General features: G+C 36.4%; 1 protein-coding gene across 5 annotated transcripts in view; it reads right to left on the bottom strand.

Annotated features, from left to right (window-relative positions):
• Positions 1-1,418: 1,418 nt before the first annotated feature.
• PRKG1 (protein kinase cGMP-dependent 1) overlaps positions 1,419-21,979 on the bottom strand; it is a 1,184,543-nt gene continuing 1,163,982 nt past the window's right edge. For all 5 annotated transcript variants that reach the window (XM_014866734.3, XM_014866733.3, XM_070487907.1 and 2 more), the window contains 6 exons: positions 17,884-18,025; positions 16,238-16,401; positions 6,466-6,588; positions 6,319-6,381; positions 4,966-5,032; positions 1,419-2,711 (listed from right to left, as the gene is read on the bottom strand). In XM_014866734.3, the coding sequence (XP_014722220.1) occupies positions 2,613-2,711; positions 4,966-5,032; positions 6,319-6,381; positions 6,466-6,588; positions 16,238-16,401; positions 17,884-18,025 (658 nt within the window). In that variant the 3' untranslated portion in view covers positions 1,419-2,612. The remainder of the gene's footprint in view (positions 2,712-4,965; positions 5,033-6,318; positions 6,382-6,465; positions 6,589-16,237; positions 16,402-17,883; positions 18,026-21,979) is intronic.

The following is a 21,979-nucleotide window of genomic DNA, read 5'->3' as shown; positions in this document are numbered from 1 at the left end:
AGCTGACCATGAATTTTAGCCCTAGTGTCTTCATTAAGACAAGATTTAAGTCCTTAAAATTCAATGTTGAAAATTAGATGAATGTTTTCTGTTAGTAATTCTTGGAAGATGTAGTTCACCTTTATTTTTTGGTGATTGCTTTAGACATCCTAATGTAATGTCACAGGTGAAATGAACAAAGATGCAGTAACAAGTGGGAGAAACAGCCTACAGTGACATTGTGCTGAATGCTACTTCTTCATTCTCCTTAGAACTTGTACCTGTGGTTGTCTTAGACTTGAACCATAATTCCAAAATCCACAGTAAGTGCTGATCTCTGAGGTTATTGAGATATTTGCAAAGTTGCAGGAGCAGATTCTCTGCCTTAATGACTAGCTAAATTTAATATTCTAGAAAATCTTTAGCATTCCTACACCATTCTATCTTTTAACAAAAATCATTGAACATTGACTATAGTGTTGAATTTATATATTTTTAAATCCCAATTAAGAGCAATATAAAACATCTGAATAGCATTCATAGCTGGATTTTAGGTTGAAATGTTTAATTTCATATTCTAAAATCTGCAGAAGAAACTGGATATCTTGGGGAATAGACTGATTTTGAGAAATTGTTTGTAAGGGAGGGAAAATTCCAATAACACAAGAATAACTGAAACATCTTAGGATCAAAGGTTTAATTTAACTTTATTCTAATTATATATACTATGTGCTTAGTAATTTTGTTCTCCCAATGTTTCTTAGATTATTATATTTTAATAAGATATATTCTAAAATAGTATGAAACATTCAAACAAAAATCATAATATGTGCCTTCCTGGAAACAGTATAATGTTCTAGGTGGACATTTTTTTGCAGAAATGTTTACATTTGACTTTTTAGAAGACTCTTTACTAGAAAAAAGCAAATCTCTATTTAATATACCAAATTCACACAGTTCCAAATCAGGATGACAACTCGTAAGGTTATGCATTTGTCTAAGTAGGTATAATGCTATTTGTCCAGGAAAAGCTATCAAATGGCTCTGTTACTTATGACAGCTAATAATAGTCAACTGGCCTGTCAACAAAGAACTCAGTTTAAATTGCTGATCGTTTTTGCCACGTGAAAAAAGCAAATCAGTTTGACATTTTCAAATCTAGTCTTTGCTAGATAGCATGATGTTTCAGGATTGTAGTATTTCTGTTCTACTTAGCAAAAGTTTATTCTTAAGAAATCAGAATCCTGTTTTCCTCTCTACTCCCTTGTTATTTTCACATGCATGTGGACTCATATCATTCACGAAAAAGCAATCAACACCTGGCCAGGTTCTTGTCTTGTTTCCTGACCTCACATAAATAAGGTTTCTCATCTGATGAATCTTAATATCCTAATGATTTTGTGCTTTCATTTTTTCTTTTTTTTTTTGTTTTTGTTTTTGATTTTTGGTTCAGGCCTAAGACAAGAAGCTAGTTCAAATAGGTTTTTAATCTCCTTTCTCCCTTAACCCTAGACGATGTTGTAAGTGAAATCTGACAGGAGTTGCTTTGATAAATTTAGTGAAAATGCTTCAGTCTCTGGCTACACATGTAATGGTTAGAATTTGTGTTGTCTGTTCAGACACTGACATTTACAGATGAAAGATATACATAGCACCTATAGAGTTTGTTGTTTTTTGGATGGATCTTAACCCCTCTCCACCCCGCCCCACCGCCCACCCCAAGGGTTTATTTTTATAAAAGGGAATATTTTAAGCCTCAGTTTGAGGGCGTGTTAGTTAATAAATAAAAACCAATTGGCTGCTAGTCATTTATTTCCAGGACCATCTTTAAGCACAATATTTTTAAAAATATGAAATGGTTTGTGAATTGCTTATTTTCCCACTCTGTCATGCCAATTTATCAAAAAGAAACAAACAAATATCATGCATGTCATTTTTTTCAATCCTCTGTGAAAATGCATATGTCCCTGCTATGAGAGTTCGCAGCAGAACCCCTATAGCAGTTGTGCTTTTAACGTATCAATTTTTAAAATCTGTCAGAAAGGAAACATTCAGTCTCGTCATCAGCACTGCTGGGAAATAAAATCATGAAACGTCTAGCACTGGTTTGACATGAACTCTGTGACCAACAGATGTGTGGTCCTCTTTTTACGGTATATACACTGGCTTGCAGTCATCGATCCTACAACCCTCACTTGAAGAAAGGGAAGAGCCCAGTTTTTGTACCATAGTAATCTGTCGTACCCAATATATTATTTTTTGATCTTCTTGATCATTCTAGCAAGGTACAGACTCTTTTACTAGATTTAAGTATTTCTTACAGTCTTTCAAATTATAATCGGAGCAAAGCAACATCATTGCAACAATAGAAAACATCTCTTTACTGGTGAAAGGCTTTGCTTCAGGACCACCATGTCAACTGCTATTTTTAGGTTCAAACAGAAAACATGTAAAGAGCACTATTGTCATCTAAGCAATAAGTCCTAATGCCACTGTAGTTACTGGAGCAGCATCGATCAAAGGCATCATGGTGACCCCGAGCACGAATCTTCTCTCTTTCCCTCAGGTTTGCTGGCAGCTGAGTCTCAGGAAAAGCTGTCTTCAGCAAGGCAGAAGCAGGTAAGAGAAATACATTAGAAGTCTATATCCCATCCTGAGTTGTCATCAGGTGGTGGTTCGTCATTGTCCTCAGGGAAACTGTCGAAATTGCTTGTGTCTGTGGGTGATGCAACCTGCAAGCAAGAGAGAATGAACAGGGGCCTGGCCCACTAGTGTAGCAGTTAAGTTCACACACTCCACTTCGATGCCCAGGGTCCACTGGTTCGGATCCTGGGTGTGGACATATGTACCACTTATCAAGCCATGCTGTGGAGGTATCCCACATAGAAGAAATACAATGCTGGAATGACCTACAACTAGGATATGCAACTATGTACTGGGGCTTTGTGAGGAGAAGGAAAAAAAGAGGAAGACTGGCAACAGATGTCAGCTCAGGGCCAAACTTGCTCACCAAAAAGCATACCTTTAAAAAACAAAAGCCAGAATGAATAGAATAAAAGTTCTGAATTTTTAGTAGAATTCCAAGCTAGATTTTTAAACAGCATTTTTTATTCATTCCTTAGTCGATGAGTATTTTTGTGTGTCTCCTAGGTAGCAGGTTTTGTGCTTTGTATTGGGGCTTATAGTGGTGAGTAAAAATAGACACAGTTCTTGCCCTCGTGGAGTTTATACTCTAGTAAAGAGTAAATTGGGTGATTAAAACAAATAATCACAAAAATCTGGAGATGATTATAAAGTTTGGTCAGTGCTGTGAAGAAAAAATACAAGGTGCCATGAGAGCATAAAAGTGATCATAGAAAGCCCCTGAGAAAAAGTATTATTTTAAACCTAAGAATCAAAGAGATCAAGAAAGAGAATATAGCACATGCAAAGGTCCTGGGGTGAGAGCAGGAGAGGTCCATGCTGTGAAGCAACCAAAAGAGGCCAATGTGGCTGGTCTGTAAGAAAGGAGGAGAGTGGAAGGAGAAACAGGCAGGAGACAGGTTACACAGAGCCTTGTAGGCCATCTTAAGGATTTTGTGAGTTTATTCTCAATATAGTAAAAATTCATTGCAAAACTCAAGCAAAACTCTTGTAAATTTATTGGGCAAAGTCCAATCTGTACAATATTAGTAAAAATTGTGAAGAAACACACTTCAGTTTCCCTCATTTCTATAATACTTAGAACCACTTGCTTACACACACTTCTACATATATATATGTGTGTATATATATATATACATCTCCCCCATTTAATATTACTACTGTATAAAAGGAGGCCCCTGATAAATTTAGGTTAGGATAATTTAGGCTTAATATTTACACCTCCAAGTTTCTTATTCTACTCTTGTTCTAAAAGCAAACCTTCATGAAGGCAATTTGCATCTGTAATGTGAGACATGGTAATGACGTTTTTGTTTTGTTTGTGAATAAACATTAACACAGAAATCAATCTTCGAAGCAGGGAAAATGTTTCTGTATAAAGAGAAGTCTTGAGCAATTTTGAGTTCTCAGAAAAGAGAAGTATACAATTGAAAGGCTTGGGCCCACAAAGCAGCCCTCTCTGTCTTAGTTAAGATGCAGCACATTTTATTAGATAGATGCAGTATTAAATAAAAATATAAAAGCAATCAATTGAAATGTATTAGAAGTTAATGTAGTATAAACATTTAGTCCACTGGCTATTTAACAAAAAATCTAATGTGTTAAGAAGAGAGTTAAGAAAAGAGAATCTTTTCCTTTTAGAGCCTGATGAAAGGATACAGGAACACAGTTGTGCCTGGAAGAGCTTCAGAGTAATATGAGGGCAAGGGAGGGGAAGTAATATGGGGCATCAATGAACCAACATCGGCCAGGAATTGATAGCTGTTGAAACTGGTTGCTGGACTATTGACCAAACCCATCCAGAAACCAAAGGGCAAGGGAACGCTTTGATGTAGACTATATGGGTTGAACTCTTCGGGACAGAGCAGGATGGAAGGTAAACTGGAATCCCAAACAGAAGGTAACAATAGCACATTGGTCCTAATTCACCCAAGCTTACTCATGTACACACTAACGAAGAACTCATTGTATCGTCTATAGAGAGAACACGTATGTGCAGAAATTCAAAATATACATATTTTGGGTAGTAATTTAAGAATATGACTAAATCAAAATTGCTACTATATTCTTATTCTTGGGCAATGATGTATAAAGTTTTTATGTTACGGGAAAAAAAGAAACTGGTTGCTGGAGATTTATTATATTCCTCTGTCTACATCTGTATATATGTAACACTGTTTTTAAGCTCGGATTTTAGAAGATGTCATTATTTTAATCTGATACTTCTCCTATAGTTTATTTAATCTGATCACAGGATAAAGCTTTAAAAATAACAGATCTTTGATGACTGACATAAGCTCCCGCACGTGTGTCACACAGTTACAAGCTGGAAAGCCTACTTACACTTGGTATTATCGGAGGCGTCAAGGTGCCTTTTCTTAAGCCTTCCCAATTAAAGCCCTCAAACCACCTAGGAAAGGAAAAAAAACAGGTAGTTAAAGGCATTTCACCTCAGCTAAAATTTTCTCATTGCAACATATATGACGTCGATGACTGATGGAAAGCGGTTAGGCAAAGATTTTCAATGTAACAAAAATGTTTTCTATTTAATTGCAGATTTCTTTTTTCCATTAGCTTGTTTTGTGGAATGTATATTTTAAAAAATTGTCAAAATTTTAAATACCAATTAGAAAGTAACTTTTTTATTCTAGTAATTTCATTCATAGTGTCTGGATGACCTTGTTCCTACACTATAATTTTAATTTAATAAATGTCATAATATGCTTGGCCCTGTGCCATACAGGATATTTTATTTTAAGGAGGTAGAAGCAGGGCATGAAAAGTCAGGACAGGAAATTATCTTTCCATCTTTGTCACAGATTCAGTGGGCAGCCTTAGGTAATTAACCTTTTCACATCACTGTATTGGTCTCTACAAATCCCGTTCTTCTCTTTTTTCTCTTTTTTAATAGAATGAAGGTATTCTGTGTACAGTTTTTCTGTGAAAATAAGGACCAAATAACAAGACGCGTTTTTTTGTTGGTTGGTTGGTTTTTGTTTTGTTTTTGTGTTTAAAAGATTTCACCATTAGTAAACGCTTACTCCAAATTCTTAGCAGACCTTTTACATATTCATAGGTATTTCGGTAAATAAGTTCCTCTGGTAGGGACGTGAATTTCCTGTGACCGTTAGAGAAACAGACTAATAGAGAAAAACCAGCTTTGTCTTAGCTTAGCTTTAGACTATCAGGTCAACATGGGTAAGGTCTGATATTTAAGATACTGCTACTATTTTTTTAAAAAGACTACACTCTGTAATTTTTTCTCCCTGTCATATCATCTAATCAGAGAATGGTTGGAAAAATATGTTTTAGTTTTGGTCTAGGAAATGAGGCACGATATGGCGGAGGATTTTTGTTTTTTAATATGGTAGAGAATAGAATCCCAGAATGAAAAATACCTATTTCCTCTTTGTGCCAGAGAAGAAAAACGCCAGTTAGTCTGAGTTGGGAGAAACTGAATTTGGTGCATCCGTTGTTTAGAATGCCACAGGGTCAGCTGTAGCTAAAGAAAGTCCCAGAGACACACCCAGAAAGGCCTTTAATAAAAAGGCTAACTAGTCTCCATGGCTCCCTGGATGTTCCCACAGGTTAATTGCATCGGTTATAAAACCACTAACTGAAAAAAAACAGCCCGGGGAAATGCTCATCAGGTTTTCTGAACTCTCAAATCTAAAGCTTTAAGGAAAGAATACTTACTTGTGCTTTTGAATGTCTTTCACTCCATTTTTCAAATTCCCTAATCTTTCTGACGGGTTGTCCCTGAAAATAAAATAATAATTGATAAGGAATCTAATGTTTTTCACGTTATAATCCTTTCAAAAATAATGTGGTTGAAATGCTCACCTGCATAGTTTTTTAATTAAATTAGCAGCATTTTTGGCAATCTTCTTTGGAAACTCTATCATATCAATCCCCCTCAGTATGATGTTATAGGTCTTCATAGGATCTGGGCCTGAGAAAGGCGGGCTGTAAGGATGAGAGACGTGAAAGGAGATATTACTTTTATTTTCTAAATAAGAAAACTTCAATTGTTAGAATGCCACAGATGACATCAATTCTTATTTTGGGGCTTATATTAGTAGTCACAATGGAATAAAACTTGATTAAAAGCAAAATGGCATGGAAAGTTTTCCAAGTAAATCTCTTAGCAAAACCATAAATGGGTCAAGTTTGTCTGCTGTTCCCCTCACTTCCTTTTAGTTTAGAAAGACAACAAAAATCATTTGTTAAAAATGACTTTTGTGGTTTTTTACAAGTGATGCATATTCAGTCCATGATGGTCATGCAATATACAAAACTTATGAAATTAGAAGAAAGTAAAAGTCATCCAACACCCCAAAATATTAATAATTCACATTTTGATAAATGTAATTTCACACATTTCTCTATGAAGATGGACAGACACAGGATTATACTATACATGCTTTTTAAAATAAAAATATTCAATTTCATTTTAATTTAAGTTGACACGAGGAGTTCAACTGAAAGAAATGCTAAATTTCAAACAATGTGCTTCTTCACCAACATTAACTCCTGAAAGATTTCTCTTAAATTAAGAAAAATTCTTAAAAACCTTGAATTTTCATTTTTTAATGATGTACTTCAACTGTAAAACATACTAAAGATTCCTTGTTGCGAATGATGGGAAATAAATATTAATAGTTATTCCTACCTTCTTCCTCCCACCTTAACTTTTGTTGGTTTTAGTATTGTTTAAAGATTGCCAAAGATTATAACATTTACAATGTGTTCAATAAACAAAGTGAAATTATTTAATTTAAATTCTACTTAATCAGATTTAAAGCTCATCACTAATTCTTTGACCAGTTTCTTTACTCCTTTGGGCTTTATTTTGATTCATCCCTTCATTGACTTGCTCATACAGTAGTGTTAGAACTGCTGTGCACACTTTATATGTTGTCTTTGTATTTTAAGAATAACTTACCTGGTATAAATTGTTTGGGCTCTAGTCTCTGTCTCCCTCAGAACTATGTAGTTCTTGATATATTATCTTTTGGCATTAAAGGTACTACGGAGAAGGCTGAGGCCAACTCGAACTCCAATCCTCCTCATTCCTAACACTATATCCAAGCTTTTGTGGCTTAGATCCTTATATGATTATTCCTTATCATTGAAGTTAGGAAATTGTACTAGGACAAATGGGGTGGTGTTAGTCTGAATCTGTTTCCCTGCAGTCACTACTGATCAAAAGGATACACTGAGTCACGTCTTTATGCCATGAATTTTGTATTATGTAGCCTAATATGTATATGGGATGAATATTCTGTTCATATACATGATTGCTTTTTTCTATTTCCTTTGACTTCTATATCCTCTTTCTGTAATAATTTCTATATCCTTTTTTCTTTTCTATTATTTTTCTCAAATCTGTCTACTATTTCCTTGGCTGGGTTTTTAATTGCTATTATTCTATTTTCTGTGGCTTATAATATAACTTTCAGCTCTGTGGTATTCCTGAGCTCTGCTAGTTTACTTCTCTTATCATCTACAAACACTTGCAGATATCTCTAAGTTTACTTTTTAAAGAGCTCATGCTTTTAATAGTCTCAAAGAAACTGTAGATAATTTTTCTGAACTCTTCCCGTTTCTTTGATTTATTTCTCTTGTGTGTTATTTAGTTGCCTTTTACTCATGCATTTTTCAGCTGAAATGAACAGAAAACACCAACTCAAACTGATTAAAACCATAAGGACATTTATCTCGCATAATTGGCAGTCCAGAGGTAGGGCAAACTCTAGATCTGGTAGGATCAGTGGCTCAATGACACAGGTTCTTTCCAGGTTTTGTTCTACCATAGTCAGCGTTGGCTTCATCCTAAGGCTATTTCCCCTTATAGTTGAAAGATGACTACCAGTGCAAATAGGGACTTATATACATTCAATAACTGTTTATTGAGTGCCTACTACAGGCACTGAGAATTCTCTTCCACAAATATATATTAAAATTCTTCCTTAAATTGTCTTGGACCAGTTTAAATTGCGTGCCCAATCCAATCAATGGCAATCACCAGGGGAATGTCGTGTAACTGGAATAGGTGAATTGAGTTTAAACCTGAATCTGGAGATGAGTTCATCTTTTCCTGAGTCAAGTAGGGGCCTATGGAGTCTTGAACAAAACCAGTAAGTAAGAAAGGAATTTGTATATGTAGAAGGGGTCTGGGGTAGGAAATGGGTCTTATTGAGCCATTTCTGATTACTACTTATCCTCAAATGGGACTAGCTAGCCTGAAGAACAGAATAAAGAAGGTTGAAAGAAAGGAGGCAAGTGGAAAATTCAGCATCCTTCACTAGGATTTCTTGTCTTAGAAAATCTCTCACCAGATCATTCATTTCATTTGCCCTTAACTTTTGGTATTCAAAAAGCCCTACCACGTTCTCTGAAATCTTGCAATCACTGCTGCTCTCCCTTTTCTTTTTGCTCCCTTTCACTTTATTGGCCAACATTGTGGTAGAATTCGCCAGTGAAGTCATCTGGTCCTGGACTTTTGTTTGTTGGGAGGTTTTTGATTACTGGTTTCATCTCTTTACTAGTAATTGGTCTGTTCAGGTTTTTTATTCCTTCATGATTCAGTCTCAATAGATTGCATGTTTCTAGAATTTCATCCATTTCTTCTAGATTTTCCAATTTGTTGACATATAATTGTTCATAGTAGTCTCTTATAATCCTTTGTATTTCTGTGGTATCAGTTGTAAGGTCTGCTCTTTCATTTCTGGTTTTATGTACTTGACTCCTCTTTTTCTTTTTCTTGGTGAATCTAGCTAAAGGTTTGTATTTGTTTACCTTTTCAAAGAACCAGCTCTTAGTTTCATTGATCTTTTCTGTTGTCTTTTTAGTTTCTATTTCATTTATTTCCACTCTCATCTTTGTTATTTCCTTCCTTCTGCTAACTTTGGGCCTGGTTTGCCCTTCTAGTTCCTTGAGGTGTGAAGCTAGGTTGTGTATTTGAGATAGTTCTTGTTTCTTGATGTAGGCATTTATCATTATGAACTTCCCTCTTAGAACTGGTGTTGCTGCATCCCATAAGTTTCAGTATGTTAAATTTCCATTTTCATTTGTCTCAAGGTATTTTTTGATTTTCCTTTTTTTCTTATTTGACCCATTGGTTGTTCAGTACCATGTTGTTTAATCTCCAAGTATTTGTGAATCTTCCAGTTTTCTTCCTGTAATTGATTTCAATTTTAAACCACTGTGGTTGGAAAAACTGCTTGATATGACTTAAATCTTCTTAAATTTATTAAGACTTGTTTGTGGCCTAACATGTGATCTATTCTGGAGAATGTACCATGTGCACTTGAGAAGAATGTGTATTCTGTTGCTTTTGAATAGAATGTTCTGTATATATCTGTTAAGTTCATCTGTGCCTAATGTGTCATTTGGTCTAATGTGTCATTTAAGGCTGATGTTTCCTTATTAATCTTCTGTCTGAATGATCTATCCATTGATGTAAATGAGGTATTAAATTGACCTACTATTATTGTATTGCTATACATTTCTCTCTTTAGGTCTGTTAATATTTGATTTATATATATATTTAGGTGCTCCTATGTTGGGCACATACTTATTTACAAATGTTATATTCTCATGTTGGATTGACCCCTTTATCACTATGTAATGACTTTCATTGTCTCTTATTATAGCCTTTGTCTTAAAGTCTATTTTTTCTTAGATAAGTATGGCTACTTCAGCTTTCTTCTGATTTCCATTTTCATGGAATATCTTTGTCCATTCCTTCACTTTCAGTTTCTGTGTGTCCTTATAGCTGAAGTGAGTCTCTTGTAGGGCAGCATATCGATGGGTCTTGCTTTTTTGTTGTTGTTTTTTTTTGTCTATTCAGCCACTCTATGTCTTTTGATTGATAATTTAGCCATTTACAATTAAATTAATTATTGATAGTTATGTACTTATTGCCATTTTGTTAATTGTCTCCTGTTTTGTAGTTCCTCTCTACTCCTTTCTTCTTTTCTTTTTCTCTTCTTTTGTGGTTTTAGTGGTATGCTTAGATGCCTTTTTCTTTATCTTTTCTATATCTACTATAGGTTTTTGCTTTGTGGTTATCATGAGGTTTACATAAAACAACTTACATTTGTAACAGTTTATTTATTTGTGAGGAAGACTGGCCCTGAGCTAACATCTATGCCAATCTTCTTCTACTTTATGTGGGATGCCACCCCAGTGTGGCTTGACGAGCAGTGCTAGATCCACACCCAGGATCTGAAACTGCGAACCTCAGGCCACCAAACCAGAATGGGCAAAGTTAACCACTAAACCACCAGGCTGGCCCCTGTAACAGTTTATTTAAAGCTGATAACTTAAGTTTGAGTGCATTCTGAAGCTCTACATGTTTTATTCTCCATCTCCCTACATTTTATGTTTTTCATGTCACATTTTATATCTTTTGATCTTGTATATCCCTTAACTAATTATTGTAGTCAAAGTTATTTTTACTACTTTTGTCTTTTAACCTTCATCCTAGCTTTACAAGTGATTAAAGTACTGTTTTTACTATACATTTCCCTTTACCAGTGGATTTATACTTTCATATGTTTTCTTGTTACTAATTAGTACCCTTTCTTTTCAGCTTAAACAAGTCCCTTTAATATTTCTTGTAAGGATGGTTTAGTGGTGATGAACACCTTTAACTTTTGGTTGTCTGGTAAATTCTTTCTTTCTCCTTCAATTCTGAATGATAACTTTGCCAGGTAGAGTATTCTCTTTTTTTTTTTTTTTTTTTAAGATTTTATTTTTTCCTTTTTCTCCCCAAAGCCCCCCGGTACATAGTTGTGTATTCTTCGTTGTGGGTTCTTCTAGTTGTGGCATGTGGGACGCTGCCTCAGCGTGGTCTGATGAGCAGTGCCATGTCCGCGCCCAGGATTCGAACTAACGAAACACTGGGCCGCCTGCAGCAGAGTGCGCGAACTTAACCACTCGGCCACGGGGCCAGCCCCCCAGGTAGAGTATTCTTGGTTAGCAATTTTTTCTTTCACCATTTTGAATATATCATATCACTACCATCTGGCCTGCACATTTTCTGCTGAAAAAAATGCTGATAGCCTTATGGGGAGGGGGTTCCCTTTTATATAACAAATTGTTTTTTTCTTGCTGCTTTTAAGATTCTTTCCTTGCCTTTAACTTTTGACGTTTTAATTATAATGTGTTTTAGTGTAAGTCTCTTCGGATTCCTCATTTGGAGCTCTGGGCTTCCTTGGATCTGGAAGTCTGTTGCCTTCCCTAGACTAGGGAAGTTTTCAACCATTTTTTCTTCAAATAAGTTTTCTGCCCCTTTCTCTCTCTTCTCCTTCTGGGACCCCTATGATGTGTAGGTTAGTCTGCTTGATATTGTCCCATAAGTCCCTTAAGCTATCTTCCCTTTTTTTCATTCTTTTTTTTCTTTTTGCTGCTCTGATTGGATGAGTTCCACAGCCCTGTCTTTGAGACCACTGATTCTTTCTTCTGTTTCTTCTAGTCTGCTGTTGAACCCCTATAGGGTATTTTCCAGTTCAGTCTTTGTATTCTTCAGCTCTATGACTTCTCTTTGGTACTTTCTTATGTTTTCTATCTTTTTATTGAGGTTCTCACTGTCTTCATCGATTCTTCTCCCATGTTTGGCAAACATCTTTATGACCATTGCTCTGAACTCTTTATTAGGTATAATTATTTTTCTCTGTTTCATTGAGGTATTTTCCTAAGATTTTATCTTGTTCTTTCATTTGGAACATATTCCTCTATTTCTTCGTTTTACTTGGCTCTCTGTTGGTTTCTATGCATTAGATAGAATAACCACCTTTCTGTCTTGAAGGACTGGCCTCATGTAGGAGATGAACCTTATTGTTTAACCCTGCCCTAGCTCCTGGTTGTCTCTCAAACCTTTGTAAGTGTCCAAGCAGGCTATTTTATTTTTAATAGCTTCCAGTAGCTAAGGGTGTGCCAAGATCTGTCAGTGTCCCAAAGGGGAGGATCTCAGTTAACACCTAGATGCAGGCTGATTGGAAGTCAGACTCTCAGGCAGCAGCTTTTAAAGTATGCAGATATATACAGCCCAATGGGAACACAAGTGTAAGCCCTGTGGGCCACCAATGCCAGTCAATATAAAGGTGCCCCTGAGCAGCAGTGCAAAAATTGGGGCTCCAGACAAATGTCTAAGCTCCTATCTGGGAGATACTGGCTAGCTGTAGTGAGAGAGGGAGAGGGCAAAGATCACATGCACTGGCCTACACTCCCTGAGAGCATGCCTGCAGGCCCCTAGATGTGTGCCAAACCTGAAGCCTGCCCCTCAGGCCGAAGCTCCAGGACAAGCAAATAGGCTTCTTTCATAGAAAGACTGCAGTGTGTTTCCGTCTGCTGTCTGTGCAGTGCCCTGGGAGTAGTAGCCTGCTAAGAACTATCTCTTCAACTGTTACAGTCCCATGGGACCTAACAACAAAAGCCCCCAAAGCCACCAGAGACAGATGGTCAAGGAATATCTCCTTGGCAGCAGCTGCACCAGATGCATATAATGCTCCCCTCTGGGAGATACTGCTACACTAGAGCACGGCAGAGGAAGAGCAAAGACTGCGCCCACACTCTGAGGTCTCTGGAAGGATTACAGTCAGTCCTTAGATGTGTGTTTAATTAGAAGCCTACCCGTTGGGTTGCTGCTATGATGATAACCTAACAGGTCTCTTTCACAGAAAGACCGAGCTACTGGGTCTTTTCCCTTTTGCTGTTTTGTGGAAGTGGTAGCCATTTAAGAACTCTTCCTCTGTTGGTTACAGTCCTGTGGGATCCACCAGTATAAGCCCCACTGGCCAACAGCACCAGGTGATATAGAGGTGTTCCCTGGTAGCAGCCACAAAAACTGGGACACCAGACACATGTAAAAGCTCTCCTCCAAGAGATACCGGCACTCTGGTGCGAGGCAGAGGGAGAGCATACAGATGGTGCCCGCCAGGCAAGAAAAAGAAAAAAAATAGAAAGGAAAACAACTCTAGAGTTAAAAAAAAAAACTATGTCTGCTGGCTGGAGTAAGATGGAAGGAGAGCACAAAGGTGGCACTCCAGAAGGCTCCAAAATATGTGTCAGATCTGTTGGCTGCACTTCAGGCTGATGCTTTAAGACAAGCAAATGAGCCCCTCCTCCCACACAAAGTCTGGTTGCCCCTGGATCAGCCACTTCCATGCTGGGCCCTGGGGTGGGTGAGTCTGAGCACATGCGCCCTTTAAGAGCTGTTTCTCAGATCACTACAGCTTGTGGGTCTTGGGAATGTGAGCCCTGTTGGTTTTCAAAGCTAGGTGTTTAGGAGGCTTGTCTCTCAGGTGCAGGCCTTAAAAGTTGGGGGCTGCCCAATGTGGGGTTCGAACCCTTCACTCCTCAGGGAGAAGTCCTGGGTTTTCAGTTCCCTTCAGATTGTGGGTTGCTGCACTAGGGGTGGGATTTATGGTGAGATTGTGTCCCAGCCTCCCCTATCTGCTCAGATGTGGGCCTTCTCTCATTGGCCTGATGAGTAGGAGTTGCTTAGCTAGTTTTGAGGTTTGTTTCAGAGGAAGTTGTTCCATATGTGGCTGTAGATTTGATGTGTTTGTGGGAGGAGGTGAGTTCAGGATTCTCTTATTCACTATCTTTAACTGCAACCCCTTAAGCTCATTTACTTTTAATCATAATAAGTATTTTTTATGATGTAAGTATTTGTGGTAGTAAATGGAGTTCAGCTTTGTCCATACCATACAAATTGTGATTTATATTGCTTTATTTTTATTACTGTTCGGCTGTTCCATAACTTCTATGACCCTAGGATTATTTTTTTTTAATTTTGTTTTTTAAATTTTCAAGTGGTTAGGCTTTTTCTTTTAAATCTTTTATTAATTTCTAATTTCACTATATTACAGTCAGATATTGTAGCCTATGAAATTTCTATTTTAAAGGATTAAGGATTTTCTGTTACTAAGAATTTCTTTACAGTTTAATATATGCCAATTTTCAAGGATAAGGTTTTAATTTTTTTCCTTATTACTCAAGGAATAAATAATGATTGCAGAAAAAGTTTTAAATGCATAAGGAGAAATAGAAACTGCCATGGTTAACATTTTAGTCTAGTTACCAATGTTTAGTATTTTAATTCTCCAGTTAATAGTTAATATTAAGTTTTCTTCTATTCATTGTATGATGGTTTTTCTAGTAATTCTGGGAACACCAGAAAGGCTGTCTATCTAACTATCCATCCATCCATACACATGCATATACGTTAAATTCAACCTTCACTATGTCCATATCTTTCATATTCTTATATATCTACTTAATTTGTCATATATTTAAAACAATTTTCCTCCATTCAGAAGGAGAATATTGAGTTAGTTCGCAGATAATTTATTTGAAGTAAACATAGAAGTTTCTAGAGTAATAATGTAAAATATCCACAAATAAAATACAAACGACAGCATAACTATTCCTGGCAATGGTAGTGGTAAGTAGTAGCTGTTAGCATTTTGGAGTGCTTCATATATTCACTGAATCCTCACAAAGAACCCTGATGCCAACATCCCAAGTTGTCTTCTCATTTTCATTGCAGCTGCTAACTTCTCTTAAGTAATTCTTTCACATCCTGCCTCAGGCTTAGTACTTTCTTTCTACTGCCCCTACCCTATTCTAAGCTCTCATCTTCCTAGATCTGAATTAGTGGAATGATCTTCAAATTAGCCTTCTCATCACTCTTCCAATTTGCCCTACACATTACTGACAGCTTGTTTTTCCTTAAATTCTACGACACATGTCACTCCTTTGTCAGAAAATACTCAATGATTCCTTTTCTGGATGAAGTCCAAACACTCAAGTGTGGCAATCATGATTCTCAAAAGATAGATCATTGATCTCTCATTATTTTTTAGATGAACCTTCTCCATATCTTCGCCCACTACTGCCCCTCTAGTTAAGCCATGTCTCTGCCTAGAATACCCTTTTCCTTGCTCTCTATGTCTAAGTCCTATTCCTTTAAGGCCCAGCTGCAGTCTCACCTTCTTCAAAAGCCTCCCTGGACAAGCCCAGCCCTCCTCTGAACTCTTTAGTTCATATTGACCCTGTTACTCATTGTTCTTAGTGCATGGCATGGTAGTATATTTGTTCTTTTCCTTGAAGAGCTTACAGTCAGTCTTATACCTGGCAGTATACATAGTACCTTTTTACGTTGTTGATACCTATAATATTACTACACAAAAGACCTGCAAAGCATTTACATTTCATTTAGATATAATAATTGCCAACAGACTCTCTTATTTATATGAATAGCTGACTCTAGATATTTTTATATGACTATCATCTCCCTTACTTCATTGCTGGCTAAATGAGTAGGCTCAAAGATCTCATAGAAAGAGACTGGATCATTCCACAGTCTCATATGTATAAAGAATTAGCAACGAGACCAAAGTTGATATTGGGTTTGTTGCCCTCATCTGACTCATTTTAGACTTTGCTTTATGAATCCTTGGCCATTTGCATAACTAATTGAAGTTAATTCACAAGGTATGGTGAAATGAGTTTAAGATGGTCTAATCAGAGTGACAAAGGCAGGAGTGTGTGGCTGTTTGCTGGTCTATTTTTACCGGCAGTTCTCTATCAATGTCCATACCTGCCAGTCAGAAGTTCATACATTAGGATTCCCAGTGACCAATAGTCGGCTGAAATGTCATGGCCTTTGTTCAGGATGATCTCTGGGGCTACATACTCTGGAGTCCCACAAAAAGTCCATGTTTTCTTTCCAAATCCTATTTTCTTTGCAAAGCCAAAATCAACCTTACAAAAGAGAAAAACAAAATATTCAAGCCACTTATAATTAAGTTTAAAAGCAAGAAGTTACTTTGCTGAAGTGTATTGATGATAATAATAATAAAATAAAATAAAAACAGCTGCAGGTTATTATAGTTCTGTCTTCTAAAAAGAGTCGTTTATATTTCAAACAAACAAGGCCTCCCTGATCAAACTCAGTGTCAATGGGAAAAATTGAAACCTGAGTATAGGATAAAATTCACATCATTAAAAATATAGGAAAATCTTTCTTTCTGGAAATACTTTCCATTTTTCCTCGTTTTATGCCAACAGAGATTGGGGCATAAACAAATAATTTCTCCTTTACTCAAAATTTTTACAAGACCAGTTGGACCTACTTGACATATTTTCCAGCATATACATGATTCCTGTTGGATTTAATGAAGTTGACAATTCATTTAGTATTAATTGAGAAGACACTTTACTGTCAAAAGAGCTGAGTAATAAAGTTATTGGGCCAATGACTCTGCCCTTGGTAAAGAGAAACAGAAATAAAATGGCAATATATCCTTTATTTTTCTAGAAACCTTTGAGGAGCAGCCTCAAATGCAGGAAATTTAATTTTTTTCTAAAACAATTTGATTGAGAGTACAAATAATTAAGTGCCATTAATTTGATTTCTTTGAAAACCATATACTGAATAAAAATTCCAAAAGTGTAAAATATAGAATCAGGCACCGATAGATCCAAAGCCCACAAAAGTTGTGCAATTAACAATAAGAGAACTTTGGGGCTGGCCCGGTGGCACAGCAGTTAAGTTTGCACGTTCCACTTCTCGGCGGCCCTGGGTTCACCGGTTCGGATCCTGGGTGCGGACATGGCACCGCTTGGCACACATGCTGTCATGGGCGTCCAACATATAGAAAAAGTAGAGGAAGATGGGCATGGATGTTAGCTCAGGGCCAGCCTTCCTCAGCAAAAGGAGGAGGACTGGCAGTAGTTAGCTCAGGGCTAATCTTCCTCAAAAAAAGAAAAAGAGAGAACTTCCTTTCAAAAGTAAATCTTTAGAGCTCTTGACCAATTTTAATATTATTAACATGGCTTGGATAATATTGCCTGCAAACCTCATTTTTTCCCATTAGCATTATCCTTAAATCTAAAATAGTAAAATGATTCATGGTTTTATGTAATATAAATACCTATTCCCTTTGGATGACAGGAAGCCAGACAGAAGAAGGATTTCTATGAAGCTCTTCTAGGTCTATGAACACCTGCCATCTAGCACGAGCCCACTTCAGCATATTTAGCCAGGATGTTAATTCAAAACTAGCCAATATAATTTCTCATAACTGGAAAGAATAGTTCATTGAAAATAGTGACGCTAAAACCCACTTTTAAGAAAAGTCATAAAATCTAAAAATAAGAACTGAGATTTCAGTGTTAACAAATGAACATATAAACCAATATTTTAAAACTGCAGGGCAGACACCAAGTGTGAAACACACTGACCAGTTTGGTGTAACCTCGGTGATCTAGGATGAGATTTTCTGGCTTGAGGTCCCTGTAAATGATTCCTTTGGAATGCAGATAGGCAAACGCTTCTACCACACATGCCGTGTAAAATCTGGTTGTAGAATCTTCAAATGAACCTCTGCGATACAGAAAATGGAATGAAAAGTATACAAGAAATCAGTTTCTCTAATAAGGTTTTATTTCTCATTTCACTATATTCCTGTGTTACTATATTGACCTCAGAGATGAATGTCCTACTGGCCAAACGTCATGTGATTGTCATTGCATTGCATTTCCAAAAGCATTTCAAGATTAAGTCAAGGAATTCTTTGCCTTTATGAATGGGATAGTGAAGTCTAACTTCCTGAAAACCGTGAAGAGAGTTCAACCAAATACCACATTTCGTGTACTTGGTGAATTCCTCCCAATGGTCCACTGCAATCTGAAAAGGCACAGCTCCAGCAGTGGGCAGGAGAGAGACAAATGCTATTTTACAGCTTGTCTACCAAGGGTGTTTTTTAAAGGAGAATTTATGAGTTTAGTCACATTTATTCTTAGTGGGCTTGTTTTTGAATCTTTCTAAATAATATAGACATGAGAATGCAAATAAAAGTTAATGTTTTCAAAGAACCACTTTGGAAATGAGCTGTGATGCTACTGATACAATCATACCATAAGCTAAGTGTTCTTCTCTTTGAAACTTCCGTCAGCAAGACAAACAAAACGTGTTTCCTATAGTTCAACCTTCTCATTAGAAAGAAAAGGTGGAGCTAAAAGATAATTAGAAGGAAAAAGGTAATTGGACAGGAATGTTTACTAGTAAACTTGCTTATGATTTTAAGCAAGAAAGCTCTCTCTATCCACGTGTGTGCGTGTGTGTATTTATTTAATGAAATAACAGTAAAAGAAAACCTTGGCATCTAAGGTTAACTCCTTGGTTCTAGGGCAGAACCTTTACACTTTAATTTATTTTTTTAATGGAATTCATTTAAAAGATAAATAACATTTATTTCCTCTTTCCCAAGTAGTAAACACAGTTTAATCATTTCACGATAATTCAAGAACGCTCATGTGAACGTAGGCTTTTGAGGCAGCTAAGACACAGCATGAGAGAAAGCACCTAGGCAGTTTTAGGTGGTTGACAACAAAGGGTCCCCTCGCAACTTGCTTTCATGAGACTTGCTGGTGCTAGTTTACATTTTGATGACTCTTGCTTCTTTTGCAAAAAGTCTAACAAACCAGCAAATGGAATATGGCTGCTATCTTACAAAATTAATCAGAGCATCCAAGGCTAAAGCAGCCACCTTTTCAGAAATATACAGTGTCTTCTAGAAAGGTGTAGTCTTCATTTCAACTACTAATGCCCCCTGAGTTGTCACTGAAATAATTAGCTCTTCCCCAAAGAAATCTTTCTTTTGAAATACAATTCAAGGCATGATGAGACCTACTCCTCTAGATACTAGAATCTTAACTGTAATTACTAGGATTCTAGTATGTCTCTTCAACAATATCTGAATGGAACAATTGTGAATTTACAAGGACAAGAAAGATTTTCTGAGAATTACCTCTATATTGGGAAATGTCTGATAGACCTTATGCTGCAATGCTCTTCTGACTTGGAGCTATCTTTGCACAGCTAAGTCTATATAATCTCGTGTATTGGGAAAGGGATTAGAGTAGTATCTTAAAGATCCTTTCTTCTCTGCCTTTAATTATGTTTGTCTATCAAGAACAGTATATTTCTTTCAATTGGAGAGATTGTCTTAAATAGTAAGCAACAGTGTATAGATAATTAACACACAGATTTCACTACACTGAGTGCTATATATGACTTCGATCCTTCCTGAGTGGAGAGCATTACAAAGCCCAACAAAACAAAACAAAATACTTTATGGAATAGAGCCTTGTTTTATTTCACATTACATGTCTTGTTTTAATAAGAAAATTGATTACTTCCTCGTATCAGGACTGTCTAATTGTGATTTGGGCGGACCTTTTTGAAAGCCTACAAATTCTTGATTACTGTTAGAAGAAGAGATTATTTCTGCAGTTGTGACTCTGGGCAACGTATCTCTGTTTCCCCTAATAGTCAGTTGTTAACGGAACTAAACGGACAAATACATTGTGACTGTTGCAAGGAGGTTAGACACTTCTATGAGAGATCAATCTCTCATGAAATTTCTGCTGAGTGGTGTTCATAATTATATTCTGAAAAAGCTGATCATTAGCAGGAAGATGAAAAAATTCCTAAAATAAACTCAAATTCATTAGAGGAGGCTCTAGGTTAGGAGTGTGGACTCTGGAGCAAGAATCCTGGGCTCAAATCTGGGCTCACTTACTGTTTAATCTTGAGCAACTAACCATACTTCTCTGGGTCTCAGTGTTGTCACTGCAAAATGAGGCTAATAATAGAAACTATCTCATTGGGTTGTTGTGAGGATACAAAGAACTGATACATGCATTTAGAATAAGTGCCTGGCACACAACTGGTACTCAGTAAATAGTAGCCATTATAACTGAGCACCAAACACTCTTCTTTAGCCACTGTGTCTTCATCTAGCAAAATTGACTGACAGAGGACAGGTCTCAAGTCTTTTGGGGATGGGAGTGGGGAGTCTGTGACACCATCAGTGTTATTGAAGTATTTGCTGCTTCTCAGTGCCAAGGCTGGCTGCTGTGAGTCAGCTCTGAAGTGTTTTCTGCTAATCTCTGTTCTTCTCACTTTCTCCATGCTTCTCACAAATGTATGGGCAAAAATTACCATTTTATTGCCTGCTAACCAAAACTCATTTTTTTTTTTATCATGAAGTGAACTGCCCACAAAGCATACATCTTTTGGTCTTCAGTTCCTGACAGCTCTGTTTATTTGTTTCAATGTTTCTCTGGTCCTGAGCCATTTCAGACTATGGAGGGTTCTAGAAAGCTGATTTCCATTCCTTTAACAGATCTATATTAGAATCTCCCATATATGAATATATTTGTAACCGATTTGAAAAATTAAATGAAAACCTTGTCTCAAATCTGTTTCCATGTTATGTGACAAATCAGCACAATATATGAACACAAAATGTTTACCAGCAACACAGTTTCATCACTAAACATTTGATGTAGGTAATTTGTGGATTTTAAAATACACTTTTAGAAAGCAGTCACAAAGCGTAGCATTAGGGTGACTCAAAATGAAAAATTACTATTAGAATTGGAAATGACAGTACAAATTTGATCTAAAACAAAAATGAAAGCTTGTTTTATCAACAGTTAGAAAGTTGCTTAAAGAAATAAATCACTGCCCTATATAATTCTTCAAAATAACAAATTATGCCTTGACAGTTTTGTCATTTCAATTAAAGCAAGTAAGGGATAGGACTTTATGCTCTTTTTTGGGAATGGGTAGTTGTTTTAGCTAGATGGTAGTAGACAACAATCTGATTGAGAGAATTAGAGAGTTATGTATACTTATTGATAGACTCAAATTAAAATTTAACCAGTGTTTAATCAACTTTCATAAACTGAGTTGTGAAATGGCAGAAGGTAACAAAGACAAAGCATCCTTCACAGAAAGATAGGATCCCTCTTTGCGTTAACTAGTAACAGCAATCATTAGTGAGCGTATAAACCTGACGCATGCTGCAACCTGTGCTGGTTTATTGCCAATTGCAGAGTTAGGCGGGCTAAATTATTATGAACAAAGACTCATTTCCTTGAAATGCTTTCAATTTGTACCATCTACTAGGTCATCTAAAATGGAATTTAAATAAGTACCCTCTACAAAATAGCTAGAAACAAGAAGAATGGACATAGAAAGTCACTCGCTGGCTTATAAAACACTTCCAGGAAGACACGTGACCAGAAGTGAGATGTGTGTGATTTGAAAATTATGGTTTCTGAGGTAATTATTTAAGATATTCAATAGGAAAAATTAACATACACATTAAAAAATCCAAATCAAGTAATAGTTAAAATGTTAAATTTCATTAGACTAGAATATGTATTAAATCCTAATAATATATAATACATAAATGCTAATGTTATGTATTATAATATATACTAATACGAATACTCATGTATATATTATATTTTTATCATATTAGCC

Source organism: Equus asinus, chromosome 2, assembly GCF_041296235.1.
Source record: "Equus asinus isolate D_3611 breed Donkey chromosome 2, EquAss-T2T_v2, whole genome shotgun sequence".
Classification (NCBI taxonomy): domain Eukaryota; kingdom Metazoa; phylum Chordata; class Mammalia; order Perissodactyla; family Equidae; genus Equus; species Equus asinus.
Note: the sequence above shows the minus strand (reverse complement) of the source record. Positions and strands in the feature narration are given on the sequence as shown.